The sequence below is a fragment of the Nomascus leucogenys genome, chromosome 10 (assembly GCF_006542625.1).
Source record: "Nomascus leucogenys isolate Asia chromosome 10, Asia_NLE_v1, whole genome shotgun sequence".
Classification (NCBI taxonomy): Eukaryota; Metazoa; Chordata; class Mammalia; order Primates; family Hylobatidae; genus Nomascus; species Nomascus leucogenys.
This window is the reverse complement of record NC_044390.1, coordinates 23,967,751-23,994,419: the sequence shown is the minus strand read 5'-3', so window position 1 is coordinate 23,994,419 and position 26,669 is coordinate 23,967,751. Positions and strand designations below refer to the sequence as shown.

Sequence of the window (26,669 nt, the reverse complement as noted above, 5' to 3'; positions counted from 1 at the left end):
GCCGTGCATTTCAGCTTTGACCTCAGAATAAAAACATAGCACATTGACTTTCCACATGACTAACACAAAATAAAATAGGATTGAATTACAAAAATTTAAATAGGCCAGGAGCAGTGTCTCATGCCTGTAATCCCAGCACTTTGGGAGGTGAAGACGGGCTGACTGCTTGAGCTCAGGAGTTCGAGACAAGTCCAGGCAACATGGCAAAACCCCATCTCTACAAAAAATAACAAAAATTAGCTGGGTATGGTGGCATGTGGCTGTAGTCCCAGCTACTTGGGAGGCTGAGGTGGGAAGATCACCTGAGTCCAGGGAACCCTAGGCTGCAGTGAACCATGATTGTGCCACTGCACTCCAGCCTGAGTAACAGAGTGAGACCTCGTCTCAAAAGAATTAAAAAAAGAAAAAAAAAAGAAATTTGAACAAACCGTGTTCTTCTTTAAACATAATACCTTTGCATCACATGTGAATTGTGGGTGACATAGGAATATGATTTCTTAAATACATAGTCTGTGGGTAAACTGAGAAGGAAGCAGTGGACTCTCTGGGTGTTTCATTTATAAGTGATTTATTGGCCTGGGACAAGTTACTTACTACCTTAGTTTTCTCTTGAATTAAATGGGGATAGTGAGATTGCTGTGAGAATAAAGTGAGTTAAACATGTAAAACATTTATAAAAACATTTAGATTTTAATGTTAGCTATTATATTATCATTATTACTCTCTAGCTTCATTCAATTCCCACTGGAACTTCTATTTTCTATTTTGGGAGATGGTATAATTCATTCAAATATCATTATACAGAAGGACTTTTTCTGATCTACTGTTTTTGATAATATTCAAAATTAATACAAATGACCCCATCCACACATGGTTTCATGGACTGGCTTTTTATGTTATTTAGCTCAGTTCATGAACATATGCTAACTATTCAATGTAAAGTGAGCCACAGGTTGATCAGAACTTTGGAAATTGGAACGCTCAATTATTTTATATATTTATTTATGTATTTATTTTTTGAGATGGAGTCTCCCTCTGTCGCCCAGACTGGAGTGCAGTGACACGATCTCTGCTCACTGCAATCTCACCCTCCTGGATTCAAGCGATTATCCTATTTCAGCATCACGAGTAGCTGAGGTTACAAGCATGTGCCACCATGCCCAGCTATCACTTACGCTTTAAATTTGCTCACAGTCTGACACCAATTAAAGTTTCTTTACATGTGAGAAGGAAACACTAGCTTGTTGCTTTGTCTCTATGACCAGCACACAGATATTTATAGCAAGAAGAAAAGCACAACATCTAGAAAGAGAAACAACTATATAATCTATAAAAATGGTTTTATTTAGCAACATTTGATAAGGCATTTGGTGGGAAGAGAGATGTATTTGATTTTCAGCTCTGGATATACTACTTCTGGGGGATGGAGGAGGGTGAGAGGTGGTTATGTAACTTAAGGAGTTATTATATAATTAATACTGTGTACAAAGGAGTTTTCCTAAATCTGTTTTCCTTGATGTAGTCAACAACAAAAATCTTCCACATCACTGCTTTAAAGAAGGTAGAGATGTATTTTCCAGCCTTATTCATATTTTCAAAGTAACTATTATGCATGGTTGAAATCAATGGCTTCAATATCTGTTATTGTTATTTTAAAGGAACTTTGTATTTTTCTAATTTTTACTCCTGAATAGGTACTTCACATGTGGCTCATCTTCCTCCCTTTATTATCCAAGACTCCTTTGCAAACACAATGGCCTCAGGTATTTCTGGTTCTCATGGGGTTCAATATGATGAAAATTGTATGGATTCTGTCACCAAATCTCTTAGCTCTCTAAAATTCATCACAATTAGATACTGTGGTGGTCTGACAAGCAATGTCCTTTATAGCTGTAGTAAGTCTTTGAGTAATAATGCGATGGCCTCATGGTTAGGGCACAGGCTCTGGATTTAGACTGCCTTACCTTTCAGATTCATTCTTTGCTATTTACTAACTGTGTGACTTCTGGCAAGTTATCTGACCTTTTCTGAGCTCACGTACCCATCTGTAAAATGGACATAATTATAACATCTCCAGAGGGGTGTAGAAATGAGTAAGGGACTGAAGAAAAAAGGCTAGATGAACCCACACAGCTAATAAAAGAGTGTCTGGTGCATTTTAAATGTGAGCATTAGTTATAAACCTAACCAAAGCTTTGTATTTCCCTGCATTCTCCGCTTTCTGCTCCTACTTTTACATTTGAGTGTGCTGTGTTAAATCAAGGAATGTAGTCTAAAGTAGTAAAATATAACAGTGGAATAGGGCAGAATAAATGTCATGGTATAAATAAATTTTAAATTTGCATGAAAACACAGTGTTAAGTTAAAAAAATCAAGGGTAGGAAATATATAGAGACGAAGACGGCAAAAGAAAAAAATTGTCTGGTACCTGATAATATGATCTGAACTGCCCTTGTTATGCCCTGTTTGAGGCAATCCATTCGACAGGTTCATCAGAGTTATCACTGAAAACCAATTCAATGTATGCATGTATGTGAATTCTCTTCACCATAAAATAAGACCTTGATAAATAAGGACATAAATTCAGTTTGATCATGTAACCATTATGCAAGCAACCCTATCTCTCATTAAAGGCACAAGCTCCCAGTTAGTAGAACTGTATTTTATATTACTCTCTAAGACTTATAAAGTGAATAGGCCATTAGCTACACCTAATTTTTTTCAGGATTGATCTATTATAGCTATAACATTTAGACTATTTTTCACCAACTTAGTATTTAAATTGAATATTTAAAACAGTATTTAACTGAATATTTTATGTGGATGTAAGTTTTGACTTTAAAAAGAAGATCTGGATTTCAATAATGGGTTTCAAACTTTAAAAAGGTTGTTTTGTGGGGTAGGGTAATCCCTCAGAGGTTGGAAATGGGCAAAAGAGGAGAGTTTTGGAGAAGAGGAAGAGTTTAAATTAAGGGCTGCTACAAGAGTGGCCTTACACTCTTACATTCACATAAAAGTGTTTTTTTTCTACTTCCTTTTAGTAAACTGTACACCTCTATGGGTAATGTGGTAATCTACATGTTTATAAAATTTAGTGACTTTTTTTCTCAAAGAAAATATAGTATGTTTTATCAAATTCCGAACTTTAATGTTACAGGGCATGTCATATGCTTGATGAAAATACATGGGTTTCCAAAAGTAGAATCTAGCAAATTCCATAAGTTTCATGACATCAGAAGATCATGACTGGACATTCCCTTGGAAATTTATTAAAACATAAAGGCACTCCTCTTTTAATGAGCAGTTTTTTTTTTGAGTTTTTTTTCCTTGACACTATTTTTTGTTTCCTTTTTATTTTATTTATTATTATTATTTTTTTGAGACAGAGTCTCACTCTGTTGCCCAGGCTGGACTGTGGTGGTGCAATCTCGGTTCACTGCAGCCTCTGCCTCCCAGGCCCTCCCAAGTAGCTGGGACTGCAGGTGCGTACCACCAAGACTGGCTGACTTTTGTATTTATAATAGAAATGGGGTTTCACTGTGTTGGCCAGGGTGGTCTTGAACTCCTGACCTTAGGTGATCCGCCTGCCTTGGCCCCCCAAAGTGCTGGGATTACAGGCATGAGCCACCGTGTCCAGCCTTTTTTTTTTTTCCTTTTTAAAAAAATATTTTGCTGGGAGGAGGTGAGGACCAAACCCAGGCCACTCTTTTATAGCAGCCCTTAATTTAAACTCTTCCTCTTCTCCAAAACTCTCCTCTTTTGCCCATTTCCAACCTCTGAGGGATTACCCTACCCCTAAAACAACCTTTTGAAAGTTCGAAACCCATTATTGAAATCCAGATCTTCTTTTTAAAGTCAAATAAAGTAAAGGCCAGAAGGAATGAGAACATTTTATAAAGCAACATAGTGATTTAGTAGCTGTGACTATAATTTAGGTTTCCTGTCTTTTTGTTTTGAGTTTTATAGTATATCCTCCTTTACTTTAAGTAACTATGAGTTACTATCTGCTTAAAGTAATTCTAAAGTTTTAAAATGCTTATATTTTATTCTTATATGTGTGTTAGATGTAATGCATTGAACTACAAATAGAATTAATTCCAAAAAGGCTGCTTTACACTTACTCTTGTGTTGTTTCTTTCAGCTTTAAGTTCAGAGATTTCTTCTTCCTTTTCTAGAAGTTGTTCCCTGCAGGCATTTAATTCTTTTGTCAGTGCAGCAAATTCCTGGAAAAGTAATAAAAATATTTGAAGAAATATTCAAGATCTAACAGCAGAAAAAAATTCAAAATATAAATTTCAAAATGAAAAGAATGGGGAAAAATGACCCCATTGACTGGTCAACATATATTGCTGTTATGAAGTATCTTAAATTCATTATTCAAAACATGCTAATCCATAATATGTATCATATGCATTTTATTACAATACACTGCTTAGATGGGTGTATAAAGTATATTTCAAAATATATCAGATACATCACACTGAGCCTAATGTTAATATGATAACTTATTCCTAGAGTAAATTTAAGTTTGGCTAATTTTATGAACAGTTCCCAAAATCTTACACTTTAATTCCTATACAGCAATGTTTATACAGAGTACAGTGGATCTTCGTAACAACCGCAAAAAACCCTGCTAAACGTGCTATTTTGAGATTAACAAATTTATTTGTTAACAAGATGAAGCAGGGGAATCTACCTTTTTTTTTTTTTTTTACAAAATAATAAATATGCCTAAGATTTGATAACATTATCTAAGATTTTCTTATTAATTTGCGTATTGCTTAGTCTTTCTAAAAGGTAAGCTCCATGTGGATGGGGGCTTTGACTTGTTCACAGTTACACCACCAGTATCTAAGACATAGTGGGAGCTCAAATGGTATTTATTTTTAGTTCATAGAAATAGGTCATATTGTTACCAAAAAATTGGGGATTCTGGAGTAATTCTGTCTTCATGTGGTTAATGACACTGTGAAGGAATCTTCATTGGCCTCCTTCCCCTTAATGGGATCAGAGATCATATGATACGGTATTTTTACCAATAGGTGGAGAGTTTGTTAACACACAGAAAAGGTTATTTAATAAGAAGACCAAAAAATTCAATTATTCTGCTATTCTAACTTATAAACAAATATTTATTTTTTTTAAATATAGTAAACAGATCCATATTATCACCAAACCCTTTAGAGTGATTTTCAGTAGAAACATTGATGTTTATCAAATATTTAGGTATTTGGGAAAACTTAGCTCTAGGCTGAGAAGGCACTCAGAAGATTAAAAAAATAAAATGAAGGAGAAAAGTTTGGTTAACCTAACCTCCAGGGAGGCAAATTTAATAAAAAGTAAATGAATATGATGATTATGCAAAACTGGGGAAGGTTTGGAGTTTATATTTTTGTTTGCTTCAAATCACTTATTTTGCTTAGTTTCCCTAAATGGCTTCAGCCCAAGTGAGTACTTCAAAGATCTCAGAGTAGGCTTCAGGGCTTAGATTCTAGATGATAGAGTTTGTTGTTGCTTTTTGGCTGACACAGGGATAAATGTTTTCTCCACTGATTGCCGCCTGCTTAAATGTTGCTAATACTCTGAGCATATTATTTAGGTGGTAAGTGGAAATAAAACAAATAGAAAACAATAAAACTTTCTCTAGAAAATAAAATTGTCTTCGTACGGCATAGTTTTGATAGAGAAAAGAAGTGATACCTGAAGATTCTTTACTGCATATTATTAACATGTAGGCATTCAGAAACAATCTTATACTTACGTATATTGTAAACATTGACTAAGATAAAACATAAAATCTGTATATTTAACATCATACTAATTATAAAAAATGTATGCATCTATTAGAATTTTCCTAGATATCTCTAGGTGGTGAAATTATGAATTAATTTTGGTTTTTGGCTTCCACCCAAGTATTTCTATCATCAAACTTTTTACAATGGAGAAATATGTTTTTGTGCTTTGAAAATAAGAGAAAATATGAACCTGTAAGTGCACTGAAACAATCAAGTTTTTAAAGCAGAGGGGAGAAATTAGTGAAGATATTATAGGCCACAGAAGGCTTGGCCTTTTTTGTTATCATGGCACTGATTTTCAGTAGGCTAGTGACTCCATGTATTAAGATTAGTCTTACATTTATTAACTTCCTAGCAACTTTCAGGCACTATTTTCACATTCATTATACCATCTTGCTCTCTAAATACCTAGGGAGGAGGTCTCACTCCCATCTTATGGCTGAGGATACTGAATAATGGTAAGCTGTAGGCCTAAGTTCACAAAACTCACAAGCCATAGGGAGTGAGTTAGCTCTCAGCATCATTCTCCACTGCAAGTTTAGTGCTTTTCTACTATTTCATTTTGAACCTAGTTGTTTGTTGGGTTTATATTATTCAGATCTGGAGTACATTTAGAGGTATCCTTTTTCCTTATCTGAAACATTAAATAATATTACTACTGATATGGTTTGGCTCTCTGTCCCCACCCAAATCTCACATTGAATTGTAATAATCTCCACGTGTCAAGGGCAGGAACAGGTGGAGATAATTGAATCATGGGAGCAGTTTCCCTTCATACTGTTTTCCTGATTGTAAGTTTGAGATCTGATGATTTTATAAAGGGAAACCGCTTTCACTTGGTCCTCATTCTCTCTTGCTGCCATTATGTAAGAAGTGCCTTTTACCTTCCACCATGATTGTGTGGCCTCCCCAGTAATGTGGAGCTGGGAGTCCATTAAACCTCTTTTTCTTTATAAATTACCCAGTCTCGGGTATGTCTTTATCAACAACGTGAAAAAGAACTAACACAACTGCAATTATCTTGCATGATCCCCCTTAATTAGTCCAAGAGTGCAGGGAACTAGAAGGTCCAAAGTATAGTATACCTTCCACACAGAGCAACAAGTGTCAGACAAGTATGTTCTATGTATCTGAGACTGTGTAGAGGCAGATATCTCACATGGAGTTAACCACCAAACATTTTAACGCTTTTCCTCTGACAGTTATCTTTCCTATATCTATTCTCCTTACTGTGAACATGAGCTGAGCCTTACATCATCTTACAAAAATACCAGTAACAGCAAATAGGGTTAACATTGATTGCAAACTTACAGTATTGCCAAGAAATTTATATTAATTACCTCATCAATCCTAATAACACACCATAAGAAACTACTAAAATCTCACTGAGGCCTAGAGAAGTTAAGTATATTGTTCAAAGTGACACACCTAGTCCATGATGGAGCTGGGCTTTGAACCCAGACAATCTAACTCATACTGGGTGATTACGATAAGTTGTTTGTTTCCCCTGACCACAGGCTTTTCCCTTCTGATTTGTGCTTCAATTTTTGGAAAAATTATATTTCCCAAGGTCATCAAACTTTCAGTGCTTTTTACCTTCAAACATATCAAATTTAAACCAACTTTAACTTTCAAAATTCAAACCACCCAAAACATGACCCTTTCATAACTAATTAGCTTTATTACTTACAGAACAATAGCAACTATTAATATCACTTTGAGCAGTTGGCACTTTGTTTTGCCATGCCCCAAGCTAACCATTTTACATGAATAATTCCGTTGACTCCCTGTTTTTCAGATGAGGACACTGAAGCTTAGCAGTGATGAATAACTTGTTCAAGGTCACAGCTCAATATGACCCACTTGGATTCTAAAACTTTTAGATTTCTGCAACACTGCCTCCTTCTGGCTAAAAATGTAGCCTCTTATCAAATGTCTCAAGCATTCTGAGATTATCATCCGTCTAACTATCCAGCCATTCATACAACATTTATTGAACACTTACCACATATCAGACCCTGTGCTAGATGCTGAAGATATGAAGATAACATAGAACAGTTGTTGCAGTCAACCTCATAGAAATTTCAGAATTCACATTTGAGGCCCATCAGGGATCTCCATCATTAACCAGCACTCAAAACCCATCACCAAAGTACCACACACAGAGTAATACTAGTGTATGCCCTTTAGAAGTCACATGTCCCTCAAAAGCCTCCTTCTTAGATGGTCTATCTTCTGCAACTACTGTCAAACATTTCTCTTTCCTGTTTCCATTTCTACCTTTTCATTTTTTTTCAACTTTTTTCTTGTTTCTTTTACAAACTACCTACTGTGCCTCAAATACTCTTCATCATCCCTCTACCTAACTAATTCATTTTCAAAAGCACTAGTTAGCCTTCTTAAGGCTTTAAAATACCTAGTTGTATTGTTTTTATAATAACCGAATTATGTGTTCGTCTCCTCCACCTAAACAGTACAATCCTTTAAGGCAAGATTGTTAGTGTATTTTTACATCCTTAGGTCTTAGCATAGTTCCTGGAAAATTAAGTAAACAATAAATCCTTGTTGTGATAATAAATAAATGGCTTACTTTCCTCAAACTTTGGACTTTGATACCAAAATAAATTTAGAAGATATTATTGGAGGTTTTTAAAAATTTTTCTAAGTGAGATCACTGTAATTTGCTTAACATATAACAGATATAATGTTCTTTTTTACTTTGAGCTGTTGTTTGGTCTGTATTGAAATATACTATATTCTACATGGCAATGACATTATTGTCTGCCATGCTTTCTAACGTGTATATATATATATAATCACACACACACATATATGTCATTTTGCTCTTTGTAGTTGTGACTGATCTAATTCTCTTATCTCACTGATTCAAACACACTTAGCTCTTTTTACAGATTCCTTTTAATTCAGACATGGTGAAGTATGAATAAAGTTTCCTTCTAAGATTTCTTACTGCTTTAAGCTTCTGATAATACTCTGTATTATATATTGCATTGTTTCTTACCTTTTTCACTCATATATATGTATGTATGTGTGTGTGTGTGTGTGTATATATATATATATATAAAATATAGCAATTACCTGGAAACTGCCAAATTCAACAAATTATTCAGAAAATCTTCTCTGATCCTGGTAGTTTCTTCAAAGAGATCTGCAGTATACCTACCACCTAGGAATAGGCCAGCTCTAGTGCTGAAGCTCACTATCATGAAAGCATAATTTTGTGATATAAATATTTGTGTTGAATGCAAAGATACTAGAATGAATGAGAGCATATGCACCTGAGAGAAAATGAATGTGGCAGGAGAAATAATGAAAATATTTTCTATTCCTAGTGCTTTGGGCCTATTGCTCTGAATAATTCATGCATTTAAATTTATCATTTGTTCATTGGATCTATCACATTGGTCTTATTCATTCTTAAAGTGAAAGTATGTATTTAACTAATATGGTATTTCTCTAGTCTAGCATTTCTCAAATTATGTTTTTAGAACAGTATTTCCATAAGATTCCCAGAAAGGAATTCACTGGGAACAACCTAGATTTCCATATATAGAAAAATGTATGAATTAAATATAGTAAATGTGTATGATGGAATATTATGCAAAGGGAAGAATAAACAGGTTAGATCTTTGTATAGCAACATGGAAAGACTTCAAAAATATAATTTTGAGTGAAAAAGGTAAGAAACAGAATACAATGTATAACACAGAGTATTATCAGAAGCTTAAAGTAGTGAGAAATCAATGTTAGAAGGAAACTTTATTCATACTTCATCAAGTCTGAATTAAAAGGAATCTGTAGAAAGAGCTAAGTGTGTTAAAATCAGTGAGATAAGAGAATTAGATCAGTCGCCAACTACTAAGCATACTCAACAACTTTTCAGACTATTTTGTTCGCCAACCTACGCATGGCAAATACTTTCTTTTTCCAAAGAGCAAAATGACTTTCCCCACTCTATATTTCGTCATTTGGAATTTTAAAGAACAGTCAAGATCTAGACCACACAGTGCCACAACAGTACCCTCAGTGTGAAGGGAGGGGTGCCCTTCTCTTTCTTAGTGTGTCCTCAGGCGCATCACAAACACATTTATATGAGCACTCACTATGTAGTGGACCCTGTTTTTAGTGCTGGAAAGATGACAAGCAAAAGAAGCAAGTTAAAGTCCCTGCGCTCGATATGTTTATATGCATTCAGGGAATTAATCATTCAAACTATTTTTTATCTGAAATTAATCTTTTCTAGCCATTTCTATCCCTCTCAATAGTAATTCAGCTCATAGTGTAAAGCAATAGTTTCTTTATTTAAAAAAAGAGGAAAATAAAATAACTTTTTTTTCTGTTAATATCTTAAAATTTTGAAAGTATCATTTCGTATACACCAACACAGGACATCTAACTTCTGTGCACTCCTAAATTTGTTACAAGTCTCTTAAATTACATAAAATCTAAAGATCTTCTATTTCAGCTAATATTCCCAGTTGTTACCTTTTTACTTATTTTCTTCCCCCCTCCCATCATTTTTTCTTTTAAAAACAGGATCTCACCTGTCTTTAGAGAAGGACAGGGGTCTTGCTATGTTGCCCAGCTTATCTCAAACTCCTGGCCTCAAGCAATTCTTCCACCTCCACATCAGCTTTCCAAAACACTGGGATTACAGGTGTAAGCCACTGAGCCTTGCTCTTTACTTAACTATCATTTCTTAAGTACTAATTATATGATAGGTACATTGTTAGGAACTTTACATCTATTATGTCATTCAATCATTATAGCAGTGTTATTATTCCCAGAACACAGATGAGAAAAATAGAAGAGATTGTTTCCATCAAAACCCATTCTATTATATGGCAATGCTGGTGTCAACATCCATGAAACCTGTCATATCCCAGAGCAAAGATAAGCTGTCTTGTATCTTATCAGTGGTTTCACTCTTTTGTGCTGACTTCTAAGCTAAGGATGAGCTTGAGTAATTCAAGTGTCTGTGCTGCAAATATCTCAAATGATAGGCCTTAGGTCAATATGTTGTTCTTAGTGAGTTTAATGAAAAGAGGCTTCTCTTGTTTTGATCTCTGCATATGTTATTTCCAAAGTGAAAAATACAGGGGCAAAGCATAGATTCACTCAGTTCTTGTGCCTATTTACATTCCATAAGAGTAACCTAGACAGGAAATTAAAGAGTGTATAACTTCTCCTGGTCAACTTTCCTCTTGTTTTTAACGTATGCCTTTTCCACCTGGTATATCACCATAGCCTATCAGGCTACCCATTCTCAGACAGACACAGAGCATTCTATTTTTATACAGGTTCATTTTTAAACTCATTTTCTGATATTTAATAATAAACATAATAGAGCTTGAAAAAAAAAAAAAACTTCTAACTTCCCTGACTCATTTCAGATTGTATGCTTATTTGAGGAGGTTTAATTGAGAAAAAAAAAAGATGTATTTTCTCATTTACTAAATGCTTGAAAGGCTTTGATTTAATAGGTAAGTCCTTACCTCAGGAAAGGTGGTTAGGAGAAGCTGCATGATAAGAGGAAAATTCAGCCTTTTAATTTCAAGTCAATGACACCAGACAGTCCCCAGAGAAATCTGTGACAATGCATTCATCTTGATTACAATTTTAATACTCTTTACCTTTCCATTAAACCTGCATTTTCTAATCTTGTGGGCCACTTAATTAGTGAACTGACAATGGCCTTATTTCTGCCTTGAAGAATCTTGAGTGCAAACCAGTTTGAGAGAGAAGAGGAAAAATAAATGGTGAGTTAGAATTCAGCTTCGCTAAACACTGCCAATACCCTCACCAACCACAAAAAAGCATCTTTTAAGTTTATTCTTCAACCATTTGTGCAAATCAAAAATAGCTCTCAGGAAAGCATATGGCATAGAAGCATGCTGATTTGACCATCTAGCATTTCAATTAGACAAAGTTAACTGCTTCAAAATGCTTTTTTTACAATGACTTCCTTAGGCTATGCCCCTCATTTACTGTATTTTGGTGTTTCCTTCTTTGAACTTTAATAATTCTTCTAGCAATTCTATTTGTAATACTCAGTGGAAAGCTTTGGATTTTAAATCTATTTTTATTTGCATATAATTTCACATAAATTTACATGTAAAAAGATATGTATTTTTTCCCCAAACCACAGGACATAATTTCTAGAACCGATTAATAACAGAAGTATCACATTTGAGAGATATAAACAAAGCAATGACAAGACAATATATTTCTCAAATTTTATATCTACACTTAGTATATTAGCTGGTAAAAATTCAGAGGAGTCTTTAGAAATTCAGTTTGGAAATCATTTAGTTTGGGAAGAAAGGCATACAGAAATTAATACTTCATCATTATATCACTATGTATATGCAATATTTTTATTTTATTATGTAATCAAATGCAGTGTTAATGACCTCTGTTTTTATAATTGCCTTCTAGTCTCACATGAGCCCAGGGAATGCTGTCATCCAAAATTACTGTGCAAAACAGCCCATGTCTCATGGTCAGCCCTGGGCTAGACAGCTTGAAGGTAGAATTGCCTGCATAACTAATGCAATGTGACAGGCACAACTGGACTCAGAATTTTCACAAAAATCATTGGGTAAGATGACTCAAGTTAAAAGAAAAACGGGGTTTAAATTCCATGTGCATTATATTTTGTGCCCCCTTGAATTTTTATGTATCTTTATTCTAATTAGAGAGCTTTTTGGGTTTTTCCTAAAACTGCATAATAGAAGACTATGTTAATGTATCATGGTGACTCGGGGGATGCAAGCCTATTTAAAATCCAACATGCCACAAAAGTCATTCCCTTGGTAGATGTGTACTTGGGTACTTAGTAACTTTTGTTTTCAAAATCTTCTAATCAAGGTACTTAGAATCTTTCAAAAAGTGGATGTTTGTGGAAATCAAAATTGTCAAGCAGTCTCAGGCTGTCTGTCCATCAAGCCATGAATCTTTCACTATGCTCCTACGGAAATATACCTGCCTTATATCTTATTCCCACTCTGCTTTGTGGACACCAATTTCTCAATGTATGTAGAGAGCTGCCCCAGGTATTAGGCTTTCTTTGACAATAGCTTGCTAGAGATGAGTCAGCTTGTTTTTAAATCCTGGAGAGGTCACTACAGATTGGTTGGGAACTATTTGGAGGCAAGGTAGGGTTTTCTCAGTATCCCCATAATGGCTTTTCTGCTGGCACTGCATTGCTTCTGTGCGCCCTACTCACATTTGCCTTCTTGGGCCCATTCATCTATTAAAAATATATGTAATTTTTAATGTATATATATTATATTAAATATAATAAATATGATAAATAATATTAAATATAATAAATACAATATAATAAATAATATACATAAAAATATATATATATATGAAAACCATGCGGTTTTTTTCTTTAATGGTAACTGAAATGTAACTTGAGATTCACATACCCAAGGCTCATTGTTACTCATTGCCCTTTTTCTTTGGAAGGCACTGATACTGAAACTAATTTTATATCAGGGACAAGAGGATTATCTTCAAGCATAGTAATAATAAAGAGAGAGTTCTACTATATCATTAGCAAACTAGCATGGCAGAAGTGATTGACATTAGTGTGATACAGTAAAAATACTCAGCACACTTTTGGAGAGAAAATATCTTATTGTACCCCTCTGTTCCTGTGTTCCTACAGTAATTCTTGCTGATCAAAAATTTACATTACTACTATCTAAGACACATCAAGTGACATTCTATAATGCTAATGTAGATAAGGGTTGAGGCTATGAGGAAAATCTCTAGATATCATAAAACATTTCTTAAAAGCTTTCTTAAACATGTGTCTGGCCGGGTGTGGTGTCTCACGCTTGTAATCCCAGCACTTTTGGAGGCCAAGGCGAGCGGATTACCTGAGCTCAGGAGATCGAGAACTGCCTGGGCAACATGGTGAAACCCTGTCTCCAATAAAATTCAAAATATTGGCCAGGCATGGTGGCTCATGCCTGTAATCCCAGCACTTTGGGAGGCTGAGGCAAGCAGATTACCTGAGCTCAGGAGTTTGAGAACAGCCTGGGCAACACAGTGAAACCCTGTCTCCAATAAAATACAAAAAAGTTTAAAAATATCCCTCAGTATCTATGGAATTAGAACATGTTATATTATTTGAACATTTGATGGCACCATGTCATGTTAGTGTGTCCTTTATCTTCTATTATCCTCTCCTCATCTCTCTGATTGCATCTATTATCACTAACCCAGGGCTCACACACCTCTCAAGATGTTTTCTGGTGTCTGAAATGCAATGATAGTATAAAACATATTTAAGAACTTTTTAATGAACCCTTGCATTGCTTGTTCTGAGATGCTGTTTGAGAGGAGCCCAGCAGCCTACAAGTCTGACCAGAATCCAGGGTTAAAGCCTGAAGTCTTTCACAGATTCCCTGACCCAGGTGAGAAGGATGCTCCCTATTGGATGAAGCTCCCACCTCACCCTTTGGGCTCCTGCTCTAAGTTTGAGTAGCTGCCTTGCTCCTAAATCCTTTCCCTCTGCATAATATTACTAGAATGAGAAAGAGACAAACCCAATGGCTTAGAACCAAGACTGAAGTTACTCACTCCAAGTTTCCTTTTCCTTTGACTTGCTCTATCTCCCCTTCATTTTTCTCCAAATAGAAAAAAATAAAACAAAACCTTGTTCTGTTATTACTGTATCAAGTATATGAAAGAAGAGAGAGAGAGGTCATCAGGAAGCAATTCTAACAGAGGAAGCAACCTACTTCTTCAGCCAATTAATGCTCTCGTCCTTAATTCTGACTCATCTTTATGGAGGAGAGGAAAAGAATCGTCAATCTCTATAAATGCCCAAAAGATATTTTTGCTTACTTGATGCTTCATGCATTTGTACATTTATTAAAACTCGACATTCTAAGTACATTAGCACAATCACCTGGCCCAGTAAGCATTGTAGTTAAAGCATGTCAGGGCTGAGTCATTGCCAACCAATAACTCTTTTGGCAGGAAAAGCCAATTTTCAACAGCTCTGACAGTGTAAAGCAGGAGGCATGTTTGACAAGATGCTGCATATTAATTTAAAAGGCTTTAGCATCTGGTTAGGTAACACCTGCTGTGGCAAACACTCCCAGACACACAAAATAGCATTCGAGCTGAATATTTAAATCTCCCAGCATAGCTCAACAAAGCTCTAACTCTAAACAAAACAAAACAAAACAAAATCACATCTCTAGCAATCAGTTATAATTATATAACCAAAAATATTTGGGCTACAACATTGTTTGCTGTTCACTGAGCTGAAATGCTGTAGTGGGTGCTATAAAAGTTGTAAAATCTATTGAAACATATTTTCCTTCCTTGAAGAATTTTACTGTGTATAACATTTAAAATTGCACATTGTAGCTCAGAAAATAGCACTTTGTGTTATAATATGTTATATCAATATACAGCTAAAGCAGTTTATCGCTGGGGGGTGGGGGGGGGTGAAAGCATTAAATAACAGAGTAAAAGAAGCAAACCGTGAGAGAGAAATCTGGAAAGACTCCTCTAACCACTCTCTCTGTGAAAGTACATCCCAGCCTAAGGATTGTAGTTGTCTGGAAATAGGGGTGTATGTGAGTTCTGGAATTGTTAGGACACACTAACATGACATGGTGTCACTAAATGTTCAAATAATGTAACATGCTCTAATTCCATAGATACTGAGGGATATTTTTTAATTACTCAAAATTTTTGTGTCATTTACTGTAGAGAAGGCGCTTGTCCTTGTCAGCATAGTTTGGATACTGGCTCACTTGACAATGCATTTCTCTCTGCAAATTTTAAAAACTGACACTTTGATTATTTCTCTATTTACCCCACAAAATATTATTGGATGCCTAATATGTAGGAGAGCCTGTGAAATTTTTCAGACACTACAATGTGTACAATGGTGAAAAAGACATAGTAAATAGAAGTAAGTGAACAATAATTACAATGAAATGTGACAAACGCTGTGATGGGGTTATATCCAGGGTGCCCAGCATGCACCCCTGTAGGAGGGTATGTGTGTGAAGGTGGCATCTAAGATGAAATGTGAAAAATGAGTAAGAGCCAGGCAAAATGTATGTTGAATGAAAATAAATTCTTCCAGATAAAGGGAGCATCATGAGCAACTTTCTATGATCCAAAAGAGCCTAAGCATACTAAACCTATAAAATTCTTACAGAAATACATAGAGGTAAATCTTTGCAATCTTGGATTAGGTAATGGTTTCTTAAATGTGACGCCAAAAGCTCATACAACACAAGTTAAAATAGACCAGACTCCATCTGCTATGACTGAATTGTGTCCTCAAATTCATATGTTGAAGCCCTAATCCCCAACATAGTGGTATGTGGAGATGGGAACTTTGGGAAATCATTAGGTTTAGATGAAGTCATGAGTGTAGGGCTCTCCAGCTGGGATTACTTCCCGTTTTAGAAGAGGAAGGGGCACCAGAGCTCTCTCTCTGCTATGTGAGGGCACAGCGAGAAGGCAGCCATCTGCAAGCCAGAACGAGGTCTCAGCAGAACCCGTCCATGCTGAAACCCTGATCTCAGGTTTCCAGACTCCAGAACTGCGAGGAAATATATCCTTGTTGATTAAGCCATCCAGTCTATGGTATTTTGTTATGGGAGCCAGAGCTAATTAATATACCATAAAGTTAAAAATGTTTACACGTCGAGTAGAATCATTAAGAAAGTGAAAGACAATCCATAGAATGAGACAAAATATGAGCAAACTCTATATCTGATAAAGGACTGGTTGTCAAAATGTATAAATAACTATTACAATTCTATAATAAGAAGACAAATAACCAAATTTATACATGAACAGATAATCTGAATACACAACTCTCTAAAGATAAATAGCCAAAAAGCACATGGAAAGCTGTTCCACATCATTAATCGTCAGAGAAATGCAAGTCAAAAGCACAGTGAAATACAATTTCACATCACTTAGAATGGCTATAATCAAAACGCAAATAATAACAAGCATTGGCAAAGATGCAGAGAAGCCTCATACACTACTGGTGGGAGTGTAATATGGTTCAGCCACTTTGCAAAACAGTTTGTCAGTTTCTCAAGTGGTAAAACATAAGAGTTATCATATGGTCTAGCAATTTCACTAGTAGGTATATACCCAAGAAAATTGAAAACATATGTCCACACATAATCTTGTACAGGAATGTTCATAGCAGCATTATTCATTATATTTAAAAGGTGGAAACAATCCAAATGTCCAACAGTGGAGGAATGAATTTTTAAAATGCATATACTTTTTTGTTGTTTTATTTCATATCGTTTTATTTCCTGTGATAAGAACATTTAACATGATATCTGACCTCTTAACACATTTCTAAGTACACAATACCTAAATTGTAAACCAAAGACACTATGTTGATCAGTAGATGTCTGGAACAAACGCATCTTGTATAATTGTAATTTTACACCCATTGAACACCAGCTACCCACATACCCCTTCCCCCATCTTCTGGTAACGACTGTTCTGTTGTCTACATCTATTTCTGTAACTATTTTAGATGCCACATACATGAGGAATCATGCAGTAGTTGTCCTTCTGTAACTGACTTATTTCCCTCAGCACAATGTCTTCCAGGTCCTTTCATGTTGTCACAAATGGTAGGATTTCCTTCTTCATTTTTTTTGTCTTTCCTTTTTTTTTATTGTTTATTTATTTATTTTTTTGAGACAGAGTCTTGCTCTGTCTTCCAGGCTGGAATGCAGTGGTATGATCACAACTCACAACTCACTGCATCCTCTACCTCCTGAGCTCAAGGGATCCTTCCATTTCAGCCTCCAAGGTGGCTGGGACCATAGATACACATAACTACTCAAAGGTAATTATTTATTTATTTATTTATTTATTTATTTATTTATTTATTTCGGTAAAGAAGAGATCTCCCTATATTTCCCAGGCTGGTCTCGAACTCCTGGGCTAAAGGGATCCTGCCGCCTCAGCCTCCCAAAGTGCTGAGATTCCAGGCATGAGCCACAGTGCCTGGCTTGGGTTTCCTTTTTTTTTTTTCAAGGGTGAATAATTTTCTATTGTTTGAATATATCACATTCTCTTTATCCATTCGTCTATTGATGGACATTCAGGTTGTTTTAATTTCTTGGTTATTCTGAAAAATGTTACAAAGGACCTAGGGGTGCAGATGTTTCTTCAAGATTCTGATTTTAACATCTTTGGTTATATACCCAGAAGTGGGATTGCTGGATCATATGCTCATCTTATTTTTATTTTTTTTGTGAAACCTCCATACTGTTTTCCATAGTGGCTGTACAATATTATATTTCCACCAACAGTGAATATGGGTTTCAATTTCTCCACAACCTTGCCAGCATTTGTTTTCTTTTTCTTTTCATTTTTGAAAATAGCCATTCTAACAGGTATTAGGTGACATAAGGAAACTTTTTGAGGTGATGAATATGTTTATTACCTGAATTCCATTGTGGTGATTGTAACATGAGTGTATATATATGTCCAAACTCACGAAATTGTGTACATTAATTATATGAAGAGTTTTTTTAAACAAATACACACAAGGAAATGTTATTCAACAATAAAAAGAAATGAAGTATACATGCTATAATATGGATGATCCTTGAAAATATTTTGCTAAGTTAAAGAAGCCAGTCACAGAGGACCATGTTGTTGTATGATCCTCTTAATGTGAAATATCCAGAATAGGCAAATATATAGAAACAGAAAATGAATTAGTGGTTACCTAGGGCTAGAGGAGTTGGAGAGATTGGAGGAGGTGAGAGCTGAGGAGCTCTGGATTTCCTTCTGGGGTAACAAAAATGTTCCAAAATTAATTGTGATGAGGATGCACAATTTTGCGAATATACTAAATGCCAATGAATTGCATTTTTAATGGCTGAATAAAATGGTATGTGTTGCTGCAATAAAGCTATTTAAACAACAGTAGTTCAGTTTGGATGGAATGGAGGGTAAGCTATGTTAGTTATTTTGGTCTTTGGTAAAAGGCAATAATGGACACCATGGAAGGGATTTAGGCAGGTGAATGGCATTATTAACTTTATCCTCCTTCTTATTAGTTTAGCAAGCACTCAGAGAAATTAAAAACACTAAATTTCTGGACTTGCCAGGCTAAGGGCCAGACTCTGGACCTCACCAAACTCATCAAAGTAATGTAACCCTGAAATATACTTTTTAGTAACCAGTATGCCTGTGGACACTTAATTCTTTTAACATCAATAGCATTTATTGATTGTTGCCATTGGAAATTTTTCCATCCCCATCCTTATGACCATCTTAACATCCCCTCCCCCATCAAAAAATAGAATAAAATACTAAAAACAAATAATACTTCACATTAAAAATATGCCATTTTCTCTCCTGTTCCTAGGGGACTTCCCTTGCTATGAGTATCTTGCTGGTCAGTAGAAGCAGAAAGAATCTCAGAACACTCTGCTTTCTTGGGAAGCACTTTGTAAAATACAATTTTCAAAAAGAAAAAATATATAAAATTACTCACATATTTTCTTAGTCTTTGCAAATGTTCATAAGTAGTTTGGAAAGACGCAAAGTGGAATAACTCTTGAATTTTCTCTATCCTGCAGCTATTTACTCATTTATGAAACAAGTCTTGTAAATATTGAATTGCTACAGAAACATATATGTACATAAAATTGCATGTAGGGCCAGGCGCAGTGACTGACGCCTGTAATCCCAGCACTTTGTGGGGCTGAGGCGGGTGGATCACCTGCTGTCAAGAGTTCCAGACCAGCCTGGCCAACATGGTGAAACCCTGTCTCTACTAAAAATACAAAAATTAGCTGGGTATGATGGGGGGCGCCTGTAATCTCAGCTACTAGGGAGGCTGAGGCACAGGAATGGCTTGAACCCAGGGGGCAGAGGTTGCAGCGAGCCAAGATCGAGTCATTGCACTCCAGTCTGGGCGACAGAGTGACACTCCACCTCAGACAAACAAACAAACAAAACAATTCCATGTTGGTAGCAAAATATATAACTGGGCATATAACAAATTGATTTTTTGCTATTTTATACCATATTCCTACAGCTTCATCAGATAAACCACATATGTGATGGCACTCTGTACTCCTTCTCCTGAGACATGAAATTATCATGACATTTTTCCTGAAGCAGCCCCATAATATTCCTTGATGCTGGACTTTAGGCAGCAACTACTTAATAACCCAAACTGCCACCCAAGATGAATTTCACTGGCCATCCTGTTCTGGAATTATAAATTTTTTACATCTCCTTCAAAATATAAAGCATAGCTGATAGTCCAAGTTAGAAAGATCTCCTACCAAAAATTGTCCAACTGCAGAACCATGACTTAGTTTATTATTTACTTATATCAATAAATTACATTAGAATGACTGACTGTTGTCCATGTTATGCACAGAAATCAACATAAGATAATCAACTTATTTGACTGCAGGTCCATAGCATTCCTTACTCATTTTTATTTATGTAAACTAATGTTACCTGGGAAAATGGAAAAACGGCTATGTGTCAAAGTGTGTATTCAGATGTTCTTTCTTCTCACATTTTTCTTTAACAATATATTTCAAGAGAAAGACTATATTTCAAGTAAGAACTTCAATCTTTTTTTTGGATAGGAAAAAATGTTTAACACCAAGGTAAGAAAATATTCTCAACATTGCCTTCATGTAGAATTTTATTCTTTATTTTTAAATTTTAATTAACTAATTTGTTTTGAGATAGAGTCTCACCACTCCATCAAACAGGCTGGAGAGCAGTGGTGCTATCTCGGCTCACTGCAACCTCCACCTCCCGGGTTCAAGCAATTCTTGTGCCTCAGCCTCCCGAGTAGCTGGAATTACAGGCATCCACCACCAAGCCCAGCTAATTTTTGTATTTTTAGTAGAGATGGGGTTTTGCCATGTTTTTTGGGCTGGTCTCGAACTCCTGGCCTCAAGTGATCCACTGGCCTCAGCCTCCCAAACTGCTGGGATTACAGGCATGCACCACCACACCTGGCTAATTTTTGTATTTTCAGTAGAGACGAGGTTTCACCATGTTGGCCCCATTGGTCTTGAACCCCTGACCTCCAGTGATCCACCTGTGTCGGCCTCCCAAAGTGCTGAGATTACAGGCATGAGCTATTGCGCCCGGCCCTCTTGTGGAGTTTAAAAATTTTCTTTTAAACAATCCCAAATTTGTAAATACATACTAGCACCAGTATCATTTTGTTAAAACTTAACCGACATGAAATATAATTATTGCTTTTTGATTGTATTCTTTAAAAATCCTGTATTACACTTCATAAGCAAAAAATATTATTATTTCTAAATCTGTTTTTCCATGAATTAAAGAAGGTTTAGCCTTCTTCTAATGAACTACAAGTTTGCTAATTTTGCCCTATTGTTTTGTATAGATCACTCTTAGAATCATTTAGGTGATAAAGTCACTAGCAGATACAAAAGAGGGACCCTGACTGATTGAAAAATCTAGACAGATGTTGAAAATGTGAATTATTTATAATGGAATAATACACAAAACAAAAATAAAATGGTCTTTTAAGATTAATGAGATTTCTGGGTGAATTATTTCTAATTTTAATTATTCATACTACTCTTTCTTTGATTTTTGTTAATAATCTTGGATAGTCAATCTTCAGATCCCACTAAGACAGAATACTAGAAGCTTTAATTCTATTCTGTCATACAAACCTCTGTATCTAGTTGGTAAACTCTGTGAGAACCAGAACTAAAACTTTCCGGCCTTCGTTATTTTGCCAGCTGCTTACATGGGGCCTGAAATAGAGACTCTGTATTTGCTAAAGGACCATGGTAAAACGATCACATTTAGCAATTAAAGTTTGATGCAGATTAGTAAGCATTTTTATTTAAGTAAAAATAAGAACAAAAAATTTGTTCCTGATAAAGCTATTGGTGAATGAATCTTAAAACATGGCATATATGTTTCATTATTTTAAAAGTATTATTCTGTAAACATTTTAAACTTATTTTATATAGTGTGTTTTATAATTTTAAAATTCGAGAATATAATTTGCTATTTATTATTTCTTCTGATTCCAGCACAAGGAAACATAGTTCTTCCTGTGATTTTAAATATTGACTTGCAAGCTCATATTTGGTTAATCTGTTGAGAATTCTGTAAGGTCCACCTGAAGGCACTTCAGAGAGAATATATATTTTCCTTCTGCTAGGCACTATGAATCAAGGACTACTTTAAGTTGAAAGGGTTAAAAATGCGAACCCTGATCTTTTTGTTGTTGTTGTTGTTTTGAGACGGAGTCTAGTCCTGTCGCCCAGGCTGGAGTGCAGTGGCGCCATCTTGGCTCACTGCAAGTTCTGCCTCCTGGGTTCATGCCATTCTCCTTCTCAGCCTCCAGAGTAGCTGGGACTACAGGTGCCCGCCACCACGCCCGGCTAATTTTTTTGTATTTTTAGTAGAGACGGGGTTTCACCGTGTTAGTCAGGATGGTCTCAATCACCTGACTTTGTGACGATCATTTTTAAGGACAGCAATGTGGTAACTTTTTATTTTCCCTCCACCTTAGCTCAGGCTTACATTAATGGTCATCCTGATGTCTTCTGCTGATGATAAGTTTCTTCTAGGCTAGTCTATCTCTTTCAGAGTGAAACTCCTCAGAGGCTATGGACTTATGCTGAAGTTTTAGTTTGACCTCCTTTCACTCCTCAAGTTTCTAGTTCCTGGAATCAGCAAATATCTACAGGGTGCTCCAGCTTTCAGAATACACTCTGCTGGTTTTTAATGATTTGGTTTTTCATGAAAGTGATGTTGAGAGTTTAAAAGCATTTGCGTTGCATTTAGTCTATGTTTTTGTAGTGAGAAGTCTGTCAGACTTTTCTATTTGCCACACAGTCCAAAGCAGAAGTTGAACATGATGAAATATTTATAGATGTTAAGCTCCAATACTGAATTAATATTAAAAGCAATTCAAGCCATTGGAGAATCATCCCTGAAAATTTGTATTTATTTTCTCTCTGCCAATTACCTAGTTTGTGAGACACATGATTAAATGTGACATAAAAATTAAGTTCATAAAGAAAAATACAATAAATCTAAATTTATATTACATAAATATGAACTGTAAAATAATTCAGTCAACTAAAACAAATTCACATTTCAATAGTGAAAGTGCTCTCTGTTAAGAAGTTTGGTCTGCATTGTGGAAGACAGTGTGGCAATTCCTCAAAGACCTAGAACCAGAAATACCATTTGACCCAGCAATCCAATTACTGGGTATACACCCAAAGGAATATAAACCATTCTATTTTAAAGATACATGCACACAAGTGTTCATTGCAGCACTATCCACAATAGCAAAGACATGGAACCAACCCAATGCCTATCAATGATAGACTGGATAAAGAAAACGTGGTGCATAAACACCATGGAATAGTATGCATCCATAAAAAGGAATGAGATCATTTCCTTTGCAGGGGCATGGATGAAGCTGGAAGCCATTATCCGCAGCAAACTAACCCAGGATCAGAAAACCAAACACTACATGTTCTCACTGACATGTGGGAGCTGAACAATGAGAACACATGGACACAGGGAGGGGAACACACATTGGAGCCTGTCTGGCTGGTAGCGGGGCCAGGGAGAGCATCAGGAAAAATAGCTAATGTATGCTGTGCTTAATACTTAGGTGATGGGTTGATGGGGGCAGCTAACCACCACAGCACACATTTACCTATGTAACAAACGTGCACTTCCTGTAAATGTACCATGGAACTTAAAATAAAATTTAAAAAAAGAGAAAAAAAGGAAATTTGGTCCGAAGAAGAAAGACAAAACCTCAGGATTGAGAGGAAAGGAGGAGAGAGACCTACTTTCAATCATTTGAAAGGCTTTCACCTGGAAAGCCTTTGACAAAGCTCCTTTGACAGAGAATGACTATGAGGAAGTTAGGAACACATATTTTTACAAAATGATAAATTCCACCATTGTTCATTGAATATTTTGAAAGTGATGGCCATGTGTGAAAATCTGTGCTGGTCTTGTGCCAGTCTTCAAAGGGAATGCTTCCGGGTTTTTCCCATTCTGTATGATATTGGCTGTGGGTTTGTCATAAATCGCTTGTATTATTTTGAGATACATTCCATCAATATCTAGTTTATTGAGAGTTTTTAGCATGAAGGAATGTTGAATTTTATCAAAGGCCTTTTCTGCTTCTATTGAGATAATCATGTAGTTTTTGTCATTGGTTCTGTTTATGTGATGAATTACATTTATTTATTTGCATATGTTGAACCAGCCTTGCATCCTAGGGATGAAGCAAACTTGATCGTGGTGGATAAACTTTTTGATATGCTGCTAAATTCGGTTCGCCAGTATTTTATTGAGGATTTTCACATTGATGTTCTTCAGGAATATTGGCCTGAAATTTTATTTTTTTTATTGTTGTATCTCTGCCAGGTTTTGGTATCAGGATGATGCTGGCCTCATAAAATGAGTTAGGGAGGAGTCTCTCTTTTTCTATTGTTTGGAATAGTTACAGAAGGGATGGTACCAGCTCCTCTTTGTACCTCTGGTAGAATTTCGCTGTGAATCCATCTTGTCCTGGGCTTTTTTTGGTTGGTAGGCTATTAATTACTGCCTCAATTTCAGATCTTGTTATTTGTCTATTCAGGGATTCGACTTCTTCCTAGGTTAGTCTTGGGAGGGTGTATATGTCCAGGAATCTATCCGTTTATTCTAGATTTTCTAGTTTATTTGCGTAGAGGTGTTTATAGTATTCTCTGATGGTAGTTTGTATTTCTGTGGGATCAGTGCTGATATCTCCTTTATCATTTTTTATTGTGTCTATTTGATTCTTCTCTCTTTTCTTCTTTATTAGTCTGGCTAGCAGTCTATCTATTTTGTTAATCTTTTTAAAAAACCACATCCTGGATTCATTAATTTTTTGAAGGATTTTACATGTCTCTATCTCCTTCAGATCTGCTCTGATCTTAGTTATTTCTTGTCTTCTGCTAGCTTTTGAATTTGTTTGATCTTGCTTCTCTGGTTCTTTTAATTGTGATTTTAGGTTGTTCATTTTAGATTTTAGATCTTTTCTGCTTTCTTCTGTGGACACTTAGTGCTATAAATTTCCCTCTAAACACTGTTTTAGTTGTGTCCCAGATATTCTGCTACATTGTGTCTTTGTTCTTATTGGTTTCAAAGAACTTATTTCTGCCTTAATTTCGTTATTTACCCAGTAGTCATTCAGGAGCAGGTTGTCCAGTTTCCATGTAGTTGTGTGGTTTTAAGTCGGTTTCTTAATCCTGAGTTCTAATTTAATTGCTCTGTGGTCTGAGAGACTGTTTGTTATGATTTCCTTTATTTTGCATTATCTGAGGAGTGTTTTACTTCCAATTATGTGGTCAATTTTAGAATAAGTGCGATGTGGTGCTGAGAGGAATGCATATTCTGTTGATTCAGAGTGGAGAGTTCTGTGGATGTCTATTGAGTCCACTTGGTCCAGAGCTGAATTCAAGTCCTGAATATTCTTGTTAATTTTCTGTCTCATTGAGCTATTTAATATTGACAGTGGGGTGTTAAAATCTCCCACTATTACTGTGTGGGAGTCTAAGTCTCTTTCTAGGTCTCTAAGAACTTGCTGTATAAATCTGGGTGCTCCTGTATTGGGTGCATATATATTTAGGATAGTTAGCTCTACTTGTTGCATTGATCCCTTTACCAGTATGTAATGCCCTTCTTTGTCTTTTTTGATCTTTGTTGGTTTAAAGTCTGTTTTATCAGAGACTAGGATTGCAATCTTTGCTTTTTTGTTTGTTTGTTTCCAGTTGCTTGGTAAATATTCCTCCATCCCTTTAATTTTGAGCCTATGTGTGTCTTTGCATGTGAGATGGTTCTCCTGAATAGAGCACACCGATGAGTCTTGACTCTTTATCCAATTTGCCAGTCTGTGTCTTTTAACTGGGGCATTTAGCCTTTACACTTAAGGTTAATATTTTTACATGTGAATTTAATCCTGTCATTATGATGCTAGCTGGTTATTTTGTCCGTTAGTTGATGCAGTTTCTTCATAGAGTCGATGTTCTTTACAATTTGGTATGTTTTTGCAGTGGCTGATACTGGTTTTTCCTTTCCATATTTAGTGCTTCCTTCAGGAGCGCTTGTAATGCAGGCCTGGTGGTGACAAAATCTCTCAGCATTTGCTTCTCTGCAAAAGATTTTATTTTTCCTTTGCTTATGAAGCTTAGTTTGGCTGAATATGAAATCTGGGTTGAAAATTCTTTTCTTTAAGAATGTTGAATATTGGCCTCCACTCTTCTGCAGAGAGATCCGTGGTTAGTCTGATGGGCTTCCCTTTGTGGGTAACCCGGCATTTTTCTCTGGCTGCCCTTAACATTTTTTCTTTCATTTCAACCTTGGTGAATCTGGTGATTATGTGTCTTAGGGTTGCTCTTCTCGAGGAGCATCTTTGTGGTGTTCTCTGTATTTCCTGAATTTGAATGTTTGGTCTGTCTTGCTAGATTGGGGAAGTTCTCCTGACAAGTGTTTTCCAACTTGGTTCCATTCTCCCCGTCACTTTCAGGTACACCAATCAAACGTAGGTTTGGTCTTTTCACATAGTCCCATATTTCTTGGAGGCTTTGTTTGTTGCTTTTCATTCTTTTTTTCTCTAATCTTGTCTTCACACTTTATTTCATTAAGTTAATCTTCAATCTCTGATGTCCTTTCTTCCACTTGATCGATTTCGCTATTGATACTTGTGTATGCTACATGAAGTACTCATGTTATGTTTTTCAGCTCCATCAGGTCATTTATGTTCTTCTTTAAACTGGTTATTTT

At 35.8% G+C, this 26,669-nt stretch overlaps 1 protein-coding gene across 22 annotated transcripts in view; it reads right to left on the bottom strand.

Annotated features, from left to right (window-relative positions):
• Positions 1-26,669, bottom strand: part of PPFIA2 (PTPRF interacting protein alpha 2) — a 510,037-nt gene that overhangs the window by 199,800 nt on the left and 283,568 nt on the right. For all 22 annotated transcript variants that reach the window (XM_030819900.1, XM_003259605.3, XM_030819901.1 and 19 more), the window contains one exon: positions 4,122-4,223. In XM_030819900.1, the coding sequence (XP_030675760.1) occupies positions 4,122-4,223 (102 nt within the window). The remainder of the gene's footprint in view (positions 1-4,121; positions 4,224-26,669) is intronic.